The sequence below is a fragment of the Oreochromis niloticus genome, linkage group LG15 (assembly GCF_001858045.2).
Source record: "Oreochromis niloticus isolate F11D_XX linkage group LG15, O_niloticus_UMD_NMBU, whole genome shotgun sequence".
Taxonomy (NCBI): domain Eukaryota; kingdom Metazoa; phylum Chordata; class Actinopteri; order Cichliformes; family Cichlidae; genus Oreochromis; species Oreochromis niloticus.
Genome location: NC_031980.2, coordinates 24,355,141 through 24,370,218, shown reverse-complemented (window position 1 = coordinate 24,370,218; position 15,078 = coordinate 24,355,141). Strand labels below are relative to the sequence as shown.

The window sequence follows — 15,078 nt, the reverse complement described above, 5'->3', positions numbered from 1 at the left end:
GATAAATGGCCTGTATTTATATAGCCCTTTACTAGTCCCTAAGGACCCCAAAGCGCTTTAAACATCCAGTCATCCACCCATTCACACACTGGTGATGGCAAGCCTCGCACTGACAGAGGCGAGGCTGCCGGACACTGGCGCCACCGGGCCCTCTGACCACCACCAGTAGGCAACGGGTGAAGTGTCTTGCCCAAGGACACAACGACCGAGACTGTCCAAGCCGGGGCTCGAACCGGCAACCTTCCGATTACAAGGCGAACTCCCAACTCTTGAGCCACGATCGCCCACACTTGCGAATACATGCAAGTCCCCACAACCACACCACACCACACTACACAAACACACAAAAAAAATCTCTGTATTTCACTCTGGTCCATTTTGGTAGAAAGACCAAGTGACCAGCTTTCCACCAGCTAACAGCTAAACACTCAACACACACACTCAGTTTTTACCATATGTTTATTATGAAATGGCAGCGCTGTCCAGCTTAGCAGTGCAATACCTGTCACTACCCAAATGTGCAAAATATTAATACCACTGTGCATCTGCCACAGTAGGCAGGTATCTGGCTAATGGTGTGGTGTGGGGGAGTCTGATGGTTCCTCCGGATCTCACAGTTAGCAGGGCTTAAAAAACATCAAACACAAAAAATCTTGTTGGTGCTGATTTCATTTTGAGGCCAAAGTATACAGAAGACGAGAGTTATAACTACACACAAAAGATATTTTACACATTTTCTTCTGACCACAGCACTTTTTTTCATTCGAGGCTGCCAATGATTACTGGATTTGTTTCAACTCTTGGCTGCGTTTTTTACGCTTTTGTCCAAATTTGTTCCTAGATATTACCACACTGACATGGGGCTTCCCTGTTATAAAAAAATATTAGTCATTAAGGTCAGGGTTTTATGAAGAAAGTTTTCCGGTCCTGCATGATTACATCAGGGTGTTATTTTAATCGGTCGTGGTTTCACTGCCTTTGAAAACAGTTTTTAAAAGTTAGATGTTTCCACGGAAACTCCAGAGAAGCACGAGTGAAACCATAAAAACCAGGGAAGCTGTTTGGCCCTCAAGTCCAGCAGCTGAGTTGTACAGCTTGATGCGTCCTTCAACAGAGGGATAAACTTTTTTTCTTTGTGTGATGTATCTTGACACGACTGAAATGTCCAAATCCCCTGGAAGCAAAAGAAACGGGTGTGAAAAGAAGCACCTGAAAAAATTAAAGCAAGCGCAAGACTAACAAAACCCTCACCGCTGTTATGTTTGAGGAACCCGTCTTTAATCATCGAGAATCCATCGCCTCCTGTCACCATGTACGATGGCAGGACCACCTTGTAAACCATCTCATTCTCGACGGGTTCATAGACAGGAACGCGGCATTTGGTGCAAAGGATGCTGAGGCTTTTGACGCGATGCTGCGGCGGTTTGGAGAGGTCAAATTCTACACGAATTCCTGTTGGAGGAAACAGAGACACTATCAATCTGAATCAGATGTACTGTACGGGTAGCTGGAGAGTAAGAACAGAGAACGTTCTCTCCAGCTCCTTATACATGTGGAATATGTATAATGTGGAGAGAGAGTCTTGACACAACAGAGAACTCAGGTTCTCTCTGGTGCTGACTAATTCCTGGGTCAGATAGATCCTGATTGAAACCAACCGGATGATGATATTTTTAAGTTCTTGTCTAGTTTCTAGTACTTGGACGACATTTGAGGCACGCTGTGCTTTTCAACACAGGATTTAAGTAAGGAGGGCACAATCTATCAAATGTAGCTTATGTTCTGTACATCCAAAAGACAAGACTTTGCTTTAAGTTTTCTCAATGGGGCAAATGTTGATGGCACAATCTAAAAACTAAGTAATGACACCATCTACATGTACACTGAGTCCATCTTTCCAGGTCAAACTTTCACAGTTCTTCATCTGAATGAAGAGGAGAGTGTACCTTTAAACCAGAATATCATTGATGCAGTAGCTCATGTGGCTCAGGATCCTTCACAATTCACAAGTTTTTATAAAATAACAAATGTGGCCAGTTTGGGTGAAAACCCATTTGGTGAACACTGTATGGAAGTTGATTAGATTCTGACCAATAATATAGTAGGGGGTGCCACTGTGAAATTTGGAGAGATAGTCGCCTCGAAATGGCTTAAGCTCATTGTTCCTTTGGCCAGATGAGCTAAAAACTGTTCTCATAAGCTGAACACAAGCAGGTATTTTAAAAGGGAGAGCAAATCCAAAGCAGCAGGGATGGGTGGGCTGTAGAAAAGTTATCTATTGTAAATGGTAAATGGCCTGTATTTGTATAACGCTTTACTTAGCCCTAAGGACCCCAAAGCGCTTTACACTACATTCAGTCATCCACCCATTCACACACACATTCACACACTGGTGATGGCAAGCTACATTGTAGCCACAGCTGCCCTGGGGCGCACTGACAGATGATAATAAAACAGATTGGTTTTATTATCCAAGATTTATTATCCAAAGCAAACCCAATGTTCCCACAAAGATTTCTTTATACTTCAAGGCTTCTCAAAAAGTTCAGGTTAAACAGATTTAGATGCTTTACTGAACTCTTCCCATCCGGTACCATCGTCATATTAAAAATTGAATTTGTCCAAAATGAGATGCAATCGATCAGACCCAGTTCTGGATGTAATGAGTAAAATGCATGCCAAATATAAGTTTAGCTCATCTACTCTTTGTGGAGGTGTACAGAGATACACAGGAAGATGGTGTTGAAGGGGGACAGTGGCCAAATTTAGAGAATGTATGGTTTTTATATTGACATTGGGTAACCTATTGAATCTTATATTGGACAACCTGAAATTATGAAGTGAAAGCGCTGGAGGGAAAATACATAAGTTTTTGTACCAACAAAATCACAATTGTGCACTTCGAAGCTGCACCAGAGTAAAAGTCAGAGGATCACATGGTTCCACTGGATATCAATTTAAGATTGAGTGCCAAAAAACTGCTGATAATTCTGTCTGAACCAAATAACCAGAGTAGATGTACACGTGCAGATACCGGACACTTGAAGGAACTCTCCGGTGCTCTGGCCGTATCGTTCCACCGAGTGTTCGAAAGCTTTCCTCAGCGTGGAGCCCTTTAGCTCCACCAGGTCAAATGTTCCGCTAAAGGGTAAGACGGCTATCAGGTCCTCCATTGTGATTGAACCTATAGAAAATCAATCACAGAAAACAGTTTTATAAAATCCTCTTGACACAAATCAGAAACTGCTTTGAAGAAAAATCCCAAGTAGTCAATGACAGGTTGTCCTAACGTTCTGACTCTGCACATGAAATACAGCTCTATGTTTATTTGACTTCACCGTTCCTCGTGCGCTCGTCGATAGATGCCCGAACGCCTCCTCCGTTCAAGATGCAGGCGCTGACGTGGTTCCACTGGATATCATTTGAAAAGCTGATGTAGTTGTCAAGCTGAGGAACAGAAACAGGAAGCAGATTTCCTCGGTCATACGTGGGTCTATTGCATGTTGCTACAACTTCTCTACTTCTGACAGATGTATATGATAGCTGTTGTTATAGTGCTTTTATACTGTTTAGTTCATAGTTCTGGAACTTTGGAACAGATAGCACTGCCTACACTGCTAAACTGGAGTCACTCTGAAGTTTGATTCATGGAGATGATACTAACCGCTAACCCTCAGCTACAAGCCTCTGAGAGCCAGGAGGAGGAACATAATAGTACTCAAGTATTTCTATAAAGGCTCACCATGGCGTCGCAGATGAGGTTTCCCAGGTTGCATTCCTTAAAGCGGCAATCGTGAGTCGACCCATTCAGGAAGACCAGAGTCTTTCCCACCACCTGAGCAGAGTAGTTGGCCAGATTCTTCTTCCATTCCTCCACATCAGCCAGCACCTCTGAATCTGTGCAAGACATTATTCCGTTTTAAAAACAGTCAAGCAGTTAACAGTTTTAAAAGCCTGCTTTACTGTTTTGACACCAAGCTCCTACTCTACACATCATTTACATAACCCACTCTGTCTGAGCGACTAAAATCCACTCCACTCCATCCAAGCTCCCTGCTTTTCTTTTACAATCTTCTGATATCAAAAATGATAAACAATCTGATAAAGATACGATGTCTGTTTGTAAAAAGCAGACATAGCAGTAGCTAATTTTATTTGCAAGCATACACAAGGTCATAAAAATACTTCCAGACAGAAGTACAGGAGGCTGATCAATCCACCCACTAATTTGAAGGTTGGTGGTGGCCAAAAAGTATCTTTGGGCAAGATACTGCCTGTGTTCATCAGACCGTGAGTGTTGGATAGAAAGAACTTAGACACAGAAAAACATTCTGGTATGACTGGGTGAAGCTTCAACAGAAAAGTGCTACATAAGAACCAGCACATTCAATAAGTCCTTGCTCTCCCCATAATCCACAATTTTCAGCATAGCAAGTATAAAAGATGGACATAGAGACTGGATCTAAACAATGAAGTCAGTATGTAAGTGCCTTTAACCTGGATTCTTTCTAATGATCAGCAGGGGACACCTCTGGTTGCAAAAGAGAAATATAATTGGAAAATGGTCCTTGCCTCCCTTATCTGTGACCTTAAAGACTTTTCTGATGAACTGATGGTATCAAATTGTAGTTTCAAATTGTACTGAATACAAAGGAAGGCTTATTTGATTTCTATGTAAATTACGGCCAACATTACACTAATGGAAGACGGCAGCGAAAGTGAGCGCACTCATCTTTTTTATGCCTTCTGTAGCACAGTAATAGACATGGCATGTTCTTTTAACATCAACGGCTGTGCAGCTCGGAAGGTGTCCCAGGGGCTTTTGTGCAATTCATAAAATTTAAAACCAGAACCATAGCACAAAAATGGCAAAATACATTCAGAGAATGTGAGCTCTGAATGTGACAGCCAACCAGATTTGTCCAATTTGCACCAAGTAGAAGATAAAAGATTCCACAAACTCTCTCAAAGAGCATTCAGATTTCGGCTGCTGAGGCAAAACATCCACAAAAGACACCAGAGATCCCTCATGTGCCCTGTCACCCTGTGACAACTGCAATCAGAAATCCTCCAACAGCACAAAGACGGCACGAAGAACCTGGTAAAAAACAGAAAACGAAGAACAAAGATGGCAGACTCTGCTTCATTACCCTGTTTGATGCTGCTGTTCAGGAGGATGGGGTTTCCAGTTGACTTCACTACATTCCCAGCATCATCAAAAGAGACCTTCAGATAACCCAGATATTTTCCAAAGGCATAGGCCTGCACAACAGGAACCTTTCGCCCATCCTCTGAGTTCACCATGAAGGGATACGGACCGACTGGGACTTCAGTAGAAGGAGGAGTTCCTGAAAAACAGAGCAGAAAAAACAAAGGATGGAAAGTAAAAAATGATAAGTTTTCTGAATATAAACATCCTCAGCAGATCTTCAGCTCTTTGTGTCAAAGGGCACATTTGAAAAGATTCGCCCTCCATGGGAAGCTTCCAGGAAGGGAGCCTCAAAACTACAGCACAGAACGGGCCTTCTGAAGTCACGTGACCTGGGCAGATGGCTCAAAGAGCTTCTTGTAGTCTGATATCAACTCAGTTTGATCGGGTAGATTAAACTCCTTTGTGACATCACTCAGAGACAAAGATGTGAAATCTGCACTTATAAATATTCATTCGTTCATTCAAAGAAATTCCAAACAGTTCTCTTTTTTTACTCTCCTGTTTTTCAGTAACATCCTTTCACTGCTCTGAAGTCTAATCTGTGCATTCGTGACACTACCAGGGGAATGTTTTCCATCACGAAGAGGTTAAAGACTGAAAAAGAGCAACGCTCAGAATATGCACTAACCAACGCTGATTAATGATGCTTGCCTGTCTAAACACGAGTCCAATGGGCTGTGCAGGATTATCTGCACAACAGGAAGACACCGTCACCCTTCAAGGACTCTCTTCCTTCCTGAACCCCAAACAGTGATGAAGTGCTGCCCAAGCCTCTAAGTGAAGGCAGTTCCACACTGCAGACAAACAACTCTGTGCGGTTAGAAGTCCAAACCTCATCTTGCCCACGCAACACTCCAGAGTTATTTATAAGAGGCTCACTCGCACAGACAGCCTGTTTACTCCAAAACGAGTCAGAAGGATGAAGACTCAAAGTTTCCTCTCATGAAGAAACAAAGACACGCCTCACAGAGACGGACTGCGGGAGAATGAAATGCATGAAGCAAGATGTAAATGATTTTGCTCATGAAAATGCATGAAAGAGCAAAGCCACAGCCGCAGATCTGAGCTGCTGGATGGATGAAAAATCAGGTCAACATTTTTACCTCCTGACCATTAACAGAGCAAAATCAGCTGAGGTATGAGTAGTATTGTACCCATCTAAGTAAAATCTGTTGTTTCGGATAAAATGCTAATCAGCATTGTAGGGCATAGAACACCGACAGACCACTGAAACAGACTACTTAAAAAAAAGAAACATTAAAAACAAGCAAAATAAACTTTATTTAAATGCATTAAATAACCTGCTGATCAGTTTTAAATCATTAAAAACTGCCTGCACCTTCAGTAATAGTGTGAGCCTCACAGTGTAGGTGACAGATGTGACAGCTGTATCCGCTTTCCTACCTGTATACAGGAACGTGTTGGTGTGTCCGCCGATGACGACGTCGACCCCACGGACCTTCTTGGCGATCTTCTTATCCACAGTGAAGCCAGAGTGACCGAGAGCGATGATCTTATTGATCCCCAGAGTCCGAAGTTTATCCACCTGTACCTGTAGAGAGGTCACCTCGTCCAGGAACTGCAGGTGAGGTCCTAGGGATAAACATTGGCACTGGTCAGTTTGTCCATGTCAGTCTGCTTTTCTGCCAAATCCAAAAAACAGCACAGGCACTATTTTCATATTTATGTCTGTGATTTATCATAAGTAACAGTTATTTCTGCTGTGACCAACAAACTTCTGTGAAGAGGAAGAAGAATAGAGTATTTCTATGTCCTGTCCTTATTTCAGTGTTCATGCAGGCCTGAAGACCATTTGGTGGCCAACAGATATGGATGTTTTTACAGCTGTTAGAGAGGTGGAAGAAAGCATGTCGACTTAGATAACAAAGCATATTCATCCCATTGTAAGGAACAATAAATGGTGTATGTTCCAAAACCTGGGACGAGCCATCGCAGCACATTCAGACCCGGAAGTCTTCAGGAGCCCCAAAACATCGCCAGCAGATCTGCAGCCTTCATGTCAAAGGGCACATCTGAACAAATCTGACCTCCACAGGAAGCTTCCTGGGGAAAAAAAGACTCAAGTACGACACAGAATGGGGCTTCTGAAGTCACGTGACCTGGGCAGATGGATGAAAGGTCTTCTTGTCTGGCCACAGCCCCAGCTGACATTTTTGAAACAAAAGAGCTTTAAGAAGAACTTCACAGCAACCGTGAAGCATGGCAGTGGAAATGTTCTGCTGTGGGGTTTCTCCACTGCGCCAGGGTGCAGTCATTACCAGAACACACCTAAAATGCATCGTACTTTAGATGTTTTATTTGATGGTTGTTTCCAATCTTGTCCAGTGAAACACTTTGTAACCTTGATTTAAAAGGATCTTAATAAATAAGATGAATGGAGGATTATGGAAAGGCCCAAATCAGAGCTTGGGTTTTAATCCGCATGAAATGCTGTGGCGTTATTTTCAAATTAAAGGTTGATCCCACTTCCTGATACCAGTTACTTCCTTTCACTGGAAAACACTACATCCACTGATGTATTTGTTCATTAATAAACCATTAAACAGTTTCCATGGGGTTTTTTTCACATTACTGTAAATGTGTCAGAAGCTCAGAGGAGCCACTTACCAGGCTTGGAGAGAGCTGGTGTTTCCTGTGAGGTGTACCCCACCACGCCCACCTTCTCTTTGCCAATGGTAAATATCTTATAAGGTAAATAAGTGATCCCAAACGTTGCGTTCAGAGTGTGGTCCGGTTTGATGTTAGCACTGAGAACGGGACACTTGATCTGTTCCAGGAACGGTTTCATGAGTCCTTCGACTCCGTTATCGAACTCGTGATTCCCAAAAACCTGAAAAAGAAAACAAGGAATGAAGAGCTCGGACTGATCAGCAGAAGTTGGTTGTTACTCCAAACACCCCACCAACCAAGCTCACGCTGTGTCCTTCAGTTTCTTCTGGTTTCAACCACTATAACTGCCTTCACATCAGCCACGGCCATGAAGCCGTCCACTCACCTCCGACTAAAATCGCGGAACCTTCTCAAACATTGCTTTCATATGAAAAACCTTCTCTTGCTTTTGAACCTGTTCTGGTTATATAGACAGAGTTTCTTCTGAAAACTTAATTATTTTATTGTTTCAGTGTTTAGGGCTAAAATAAAACTCCTGCTGCAGCTGGATAGTGTAGTGGTAAGACCACACACCTTTGGAGCGGAAGCCGCAAGTTTGATTCCCTCCCAGTATACAGTAAGGGTCCTGGCTAGGCCCCCCATGCCAAAAGACCAAACCATGGAATGCCGCGGCTACGTCTGCAGCCTGTCCGCAGCTCGGACACGACACATTTCACTGCATGTTGTACTCTGTATGATTGTGTACGTGGCCAATAAAGCTCCTTTCTTCTTTCTGTGTGCACTTCCTGCACTTCTTTAAACTCACCACAGGCCTCAAACCTTCATACAAAGAAAACTTTAACCTTGTTAAACTGCCCAGGTGACACTTCTGTTTCTGGTGATCAGAGTTGAGGAAACAACTCGGAGACCAAACAGCAGAGTTAGTGGAACAGTCCGCCACATTTAAGCTCATCAGCTCACAAGCACTTATTTAGGAGTTTGCCATCATTTGCAGGATTGTACACCTTGAATTCAGCTGCTGATGTGACATTTTGTGCAGAAACGTCTAGTAAAACACTTTGAAGGTGAATGATGACAGGAAATGAGCTGATGGAGGGGGAGGAGTTTCCAGGCCAAACCAAAAACCTTTGACAGGGGCAAAGATGACCTTCAAATTCGGATGGTGGGAGTTAAAGTGGGTGTAGTGTTTCACCAAATTGTTTTGCCTTATGGAAACTTGCTTTGTTGTGTACTCACAGTGAAGTTTTTCATGTTTTCACATAAATTAATTAAATGTAATGTGTTTTTATTTTTCATTCATGAACTTTTATTCACCTGTGGAACATTTAGCTCTCTTGGCCGCTAGAAACAAATCCTTCTTCCTACTTTCACAATTTAAAAGACAAAATGTTTAGACTTGCTGAGCCAATAAAAACGCACTTTTGTTACCCGCCAAAAGTAAATCAAATGGAGACTCTAAACTTGGATCTCTGATTCTGTCTGAGAGTTAAAAAGCAAAGAGAGAAGAAGCTTATCTGTCAATGAGTAATTAGAGGAATTAAAATCGAGTGCAGCCTTTAAACCTGAACCAATAAATCAAGCCTTTCACTGAGTGCAGTCCTGCGTGTGCCTCTCCCAATAAAAACCAGAACAATGATTGGACCCCACCATCTCTGCAGAGATGGAAATTGTGTTTGAGATGCTTATATTCCTGCTCTTCATCTTCACGCTAACATTTCCATAAAGCCCCTAAAGACATAGAAGCAATTAGGATTTTGCAGTAATGTATTTGGGTAATTATCAGATCAGAGCGTCCGAATGCCCGGGAAGCTTCACGTTACAGAGCCGGGATCCTCCCTCAAGCCTCCAGCTCTTACACTAACTCAGGGACAGCAGCACCACGCACTCGGGCTGGTGCGCTGACCTGGTGCACATGTGGCTGTGCTCTCCAGATGTGAGTAAGCAGCTCTCTCTCTGCCTGTTTTGTGCTTTTTTCTTCAAACTTTGGATTTTATCAGCTCAGAAACATTTTCTAAACTTCCTGCTCAGCGGGGGGGGATTTCAGTCCTCCTCTGCACTTCATCAGACCCCCCCCCCCCCCCCCCCCCCAAATCCTTGTTTATCTGGCACCAGAGAGCAGGTGAAGGAGGTGGAAGGGGGGGTCACGTCTGTGTGGGACGGGTAATTACGATCACTACCACAGAGAGTAATCTGATTACTCAGCAATACTCAGTTAACCCAGCATCTACAGCGGAGCTGGGCAGCACAGGAGGCGCTCCTACCGTGGCATTGTAGCCCAGCTTGTTCATGAAGTGTGCCGCCTCGGCCCCCTTGTAGAAGTTGAACCACACGGTACCCTGGAACTGGTCCCCGGCGTCCAGGAGCAGGACGTTGTTCTCGGTGCTGCGGATCCTGCTGACCTCCGTGGCTCTCCGGGCCACGCCGGCGAAGCACTGCCCGTTAACGCCGCATTTCCCGGAGTTAACGTCGGTCTCCTCCACACGAGCGTGTACGTCGTTGGTGTGGAGCAGCACCAGGTCCCAGACCGCCGACGAGGACGCGAAGAATCCCAGCAGGAGGAGGAGGAGGAGGGGGAGCAGGCGCACCGCTTCCATCGCTGCGCGCAAAAAAAGTGCAGGAGGAGCCCGGAGCACGGCGGCTCCCTCTCCTCCTCCTCCTCCTCCTCCCCCGCCCTCAGACCCGCTACCTGCTCCCTGTGAGGGGGCTCCGAGGGGGCAAACAGAGCATGAGAACCTGGAGCAAGTTTTTCATCTTTTTGGAGCTTCGCCTTCTTTGTAACTGTGGAGCAGGGCACATGCTCGCTCCCTGCTTTTTTCTAAACTTTCTGACGTTTCACATTCGCCTGATGTCTGCTCTGCAACACTCAGTGTGATGTTCAGTTCACGGACTTTGATAAACGTGCTGCATTCACTGTTTGAGAACCACCAGCATTTCAGACACAGTGCCCGGTTTTCTTAAAACGAACTGGGCACTCTCACATAACCGCTGTTCAGGATTAAACCTCCTTTGGTCAGTCCTTATTATCCAGTCCCCTGGATAATATTTTTCCTTAATTAATTCCTTAATTAATAATATTATCCATTATTTTGACAATAAAGTGAAATTGTGGAGATTATTAGACCAGACACAGCTGCTGGACCCTCTGACTCGGTTTTAGTTACAAGCATTAAACGATTTAAACTCATGAACTTGTTGCAGTGATGACACATGTTTTCTCACGCCCCTCCCCGAGCCTGGGTCTGTCGAAAGAAACTTTTCTTCCTGTTAAAAGGGACTTTTCCCTTCCCACTGGCGCCAAAGTGCTTGCTCATAGAGTGTCATATCTGGTCAGAAGGACAAACAACCAAATGTGGAAGAGTTGATTCGTCCAGAATCAAACATCTGCGGTGTTTGTGAGGTGATTGACGGTTATGGCCTCCTGAAATAAAGACGATGGATGATGTAGCACTTTTTCTTCCACCAAGGCTTTTGGAAAGGGAACAGCAGCCGTGGCAGTGAAACGACAATCTAATAATCTCCACATTTATTCTCAAAATGATTTATATCATTTATTTCATCTGTCCAAAGGATTTTCTGAAGATCTGCGCAGCTCTTTAGATGCTTTTTTATGAACTTTGACCTTCCCATTCCTCAGTGTAACCAGCGGTTTGCACCTTGTTGTAAAGTCTGTGTATTTCATGAACGTATTTCTTGAATGTAGACCTGGACAGTGATACTCTGGCTCCTCATCACTTTCATGGGTTAAAAGTTATTTTTTAAGCACAGAAATAATTCTGTCATCATGCACGTTTTCAGGCCTTTTGTTGTTGCCGAGCTGCTCAGTGACATTCAGATTTTAAAATGTTTGCTTTCTCTCTGGTTTATTTTAAATTTTCAGCCTAATGATGGCCTCTATCAATGCACTAACTTTTCTTTGGAGCTTTTATTTTAGAGTTTCATGGAAAGATACTAAACTGTAATTCCTGAACAGAGATCACAGAGAAATGTGTCATTGTTCCAAAACTCATTGCCCTGACTGTATGGTCTCTGAAATGAATGAATGAATGATTAATCCTTGCATTCAGAGCATTAGAGAGCTGCAAAAAGAAAAAAGAAAATGCAAAGAGAGGTGAGAAATTTCACTGTGGTGAGATTTTCCGGTTTACAGACCAAGTGTGGAAACCCTGGTGAACAGAAAAGTTCCTTCTTAAGCAAGAGTGTAATCGGTCCCACAGAGCTCAGTTTGATCTTGTAGCACATTCCTCCATTCATAAAAAACCCAGAGACTTCAAAAAGACACCAAGATTAGTTTTTATTCCACATCTGATTTCATCTTAAAACCCACCATCATATCAGAAACTTCATTTTTACAGCTCTCCCCGCAGCACCCCTACTGCGGGGAGAGCTGTAAAACATGCAATAGTCACACCCATTGCATGTTCCAATGGGTGTGACCTGCAGAGCTGAAAGATGTGCCAAAAAACTGCAGTTCCTCTAACGTCCACTAGTGTCCTCTAAATATCCAACTTTACAGCAGAAATAAACCTGTTCAATAAAAGTGGCCATCACACCAAGTACATCCATCCATCTTTTGGATCGGCCAATCCGATTTGGAGAAAACCATCTAAAATCTTTACAAGTGTAAAAAGAATCTTCACTTTTATAAGGATCCATTAAAAAAATAAAAAATAAAAGTAAGGAGCTTTTTTTCCAACATCACACACACAGAACCATTTACAGCTCACTGCACAACACACATAACTAAACAGCAGGAATGTTTGACATCTTCACGATTCAGAATTTGTTGATATATAAATATAGTTTTCAAAGATTTTCATCCTGCTCTGTGATGACGAACAAACACCCGAACCGGCATGGGGACGACAGAGTTGTGAGCGTGACCTTGGCCTCCTTTTGGATGTCAGCATCATTTTCAGGTGATCTGTGAAACAGGATGTGATGAAGCTGCAGGGATATCACTGCACATCCATCAGGCCCGTGACCCTCTCTGCTCTCTAACTTCATTCAGCATGCCTTACATGAGCAGCTCAGTCCTCTGCAGTGACACAACCTTTAAATTTACCCTCCTCTGCTGCTGTAAAACACTTTGACACATGCTGTACAAACACAGCTGTTTTACTGCCCCATACAGGCATGAACTCTCTGTGTACACAGCACGCACACATACACACCTGTGCAGAAACACACATGAAGCTCATCTATCCTCCAGCTCGCTTTACACTCATTTATTATTTCTAATCGTGCACAAACACTGCAGCGACGCTCAGACTGGAATGAAATGTCCTCACAGCGTTCGCTGATGGATGACTGAACTGAGATGGGGCAGGAAATAAACAGCTGAAGGTGCCGCGGTGTCGACTTACTTTTTTTTTTTATTATGAAACCAAAGAAAAAGATAAAAAAAAAACAACCTGCAGACTGTGCTCAGACATGTTTTGCTCAAAGTTTTAAAAAAAATGAAAAGATTTTATTAAAAATGTGACTCAGAGTGGTTTCATGTGGTGTACACCGAGCCTTTTTGAGTTCACACCCGACATCAGGCCGGGAAATAATTGTCAGTTGACAATAAAATCTAATAATGGCCACCCCAACATTTGCATCAGTGGAATGCTCCACAAGCTCCTTCTGCTGTTTCAGGAAGTCTCTCCAGAAAAGATGTGAACTCGCAGGCGAATTTCTGCTCTGTGAACAGACCGACGCAAACGTCAGCTCTGGAAAATTTAATGTTAACCAGAATCCGCAACAGACACGTCTGTAAAATATGATGCTGAGCACAGAAAGAACAGAGAGGCCAGGAAGACGAGAGAAAAGAAAGAGAGAGCTGAAAACACAGCAATGGTGGCGTAAGAATGGAACAGGAATAAATCCTGGAGTTATTTTCATGAGTTCTGTCCTCTCCAAAGTGCATGAATCCCCCCTGTGGTGAGCCTTTAAAGCCTCGTGTAACCCCTTCTGCTCATAAACAGTCTGGTGGATCTTTGTGAGTGTGAGCATATTTGGAAAACCACCATCACCGACAGAAGAAACTTTGAGACATACAAACAGAGCTTTCCCTCACTGTGTCCACGGCTCTGCTGAAATGGACTCTTTGTAAGCCACAATCTGTTCAGTTAGAAGTTTGATATGTGCCGCTGTCCCTTTGAACACCAGCACAGTGTCTACACGTGAACCTGGGACAGCGGCTCAAAGTGAAAAATGTTCCTATATGAGGCTTGAAGCTCAGTCTTTGGGTTCAAGTGGCTCCTTGAAGCATAAACACAGCAAGATATGGACTTTTATTTGAATGGCCCCAATCACACTGAGGAAAGGGCCTCCATCTGCTGTGACTGGAGGCGAGAGGAATGAGACCAAAAGTTGTTCTGTCATCGTGAATCTGTTAAACTTCTCAAACCATCAATATGGGACAAACTCTGCGTCACAATCACGAGTGCACAGTCATCTCGTGGTTTCTCAAAAAGCAGAACAGAAACCTTACTAACGTCTGTGCTGGGGTCGGCTTTATGGTAAATTATGAAGTCTGTAAATGCGTTAGTCCTCCCCCGTGTCTGCAGAAGCGACCACACAGGAAATAAGTTTCAGTTCTGTGTTTGGCTTCAGCTGTTCAGCAGGTGAAGTCAAATTTAACCCAATAATTCACTCAACCTCAGACTTTAATTATAGTGCAGCTCTGACACAAAAACATCTCATTACGCTGAGCTTCTCCTTCTAACCTGAATAACAGATGACTTGAGCGCAGGAGGTTCGTTTATTTTGAGTTTTTTCAGACTTGACAGTCTCAGTATGTTGCACACTTACGCCCACAAATCAAATGGACCCAGTGAATCCTTACTGACGTTCACTATGATAAACGAATAAAAGATGCAGTGTTTTTATCGGGGTGATCTGATAACAGCGTGTTCAGTGGATAGGTCAGCCCTGAAGTTAATGTTGCTGTTTAATGCACAACTCAAGTCTTTCCAAGAGGAAAGAACTGCAGAAGACACAAATTACCACAAGTTTTGACTGCCTGGTTCTATTAGAGGTTTCTTCCTGTTTATTAAAGTTCTTCCTTAAACTGTCACCAAGTGATGCTTTTAGCAGCAACACTGGTCAGGTTTACATAAAAAAAAGAGCAAATATGTGAGAAAAAAATGGGCAAATCGGAAAAAAAAAAAGCAAATTTATGAGGGGAACAAACAATAATCCCTGCACAGCAACGTAAGTGAACAAGTTCTCTCTCAATGGGAGAACGTGAC

At 43.4% G+C, this 15,078-nt stretch overlaps 1 protein-coding gene across 1 annotated transcript; it reads right to left on the bottom strand.

Annotated features, from left to right (window-relative positions):
* Window positions 1-441: 441 nt before the first annotated feature.
* Window positions 442-10,642, bottom strand: nt5e (5'-nucleotidase, ecto (CD73)). The gene is made up of 9 exons (XM_003446671.5): window positions 10,105-10,642; window positions 7,841-8,063; window positions 6,617-6,805; window positions 5,151-5,348; window positions 3,743-3,897; window positions 3,339-3,447; window positions 3,035-3,184; window positions 1,252-1,452; window positions 442-1,174 (listed from the first exon to the last, which is right to left on the bottom strand). The coding sequence occupies exons 1-9, from the start codon at window positions 10,435-10,437 to the stop codon at window positions 999-1,001; spliced, it is 1,734 nt and encodes a 577-aa protein (XP_003446719.1). The 5' UTR covers window positions 10,438-10,642; the 3' UTR covers window positions 442-998.
* Between the last annotated feature and the right edge of the window lie 4,436 nt (window positions 10,643-15,078).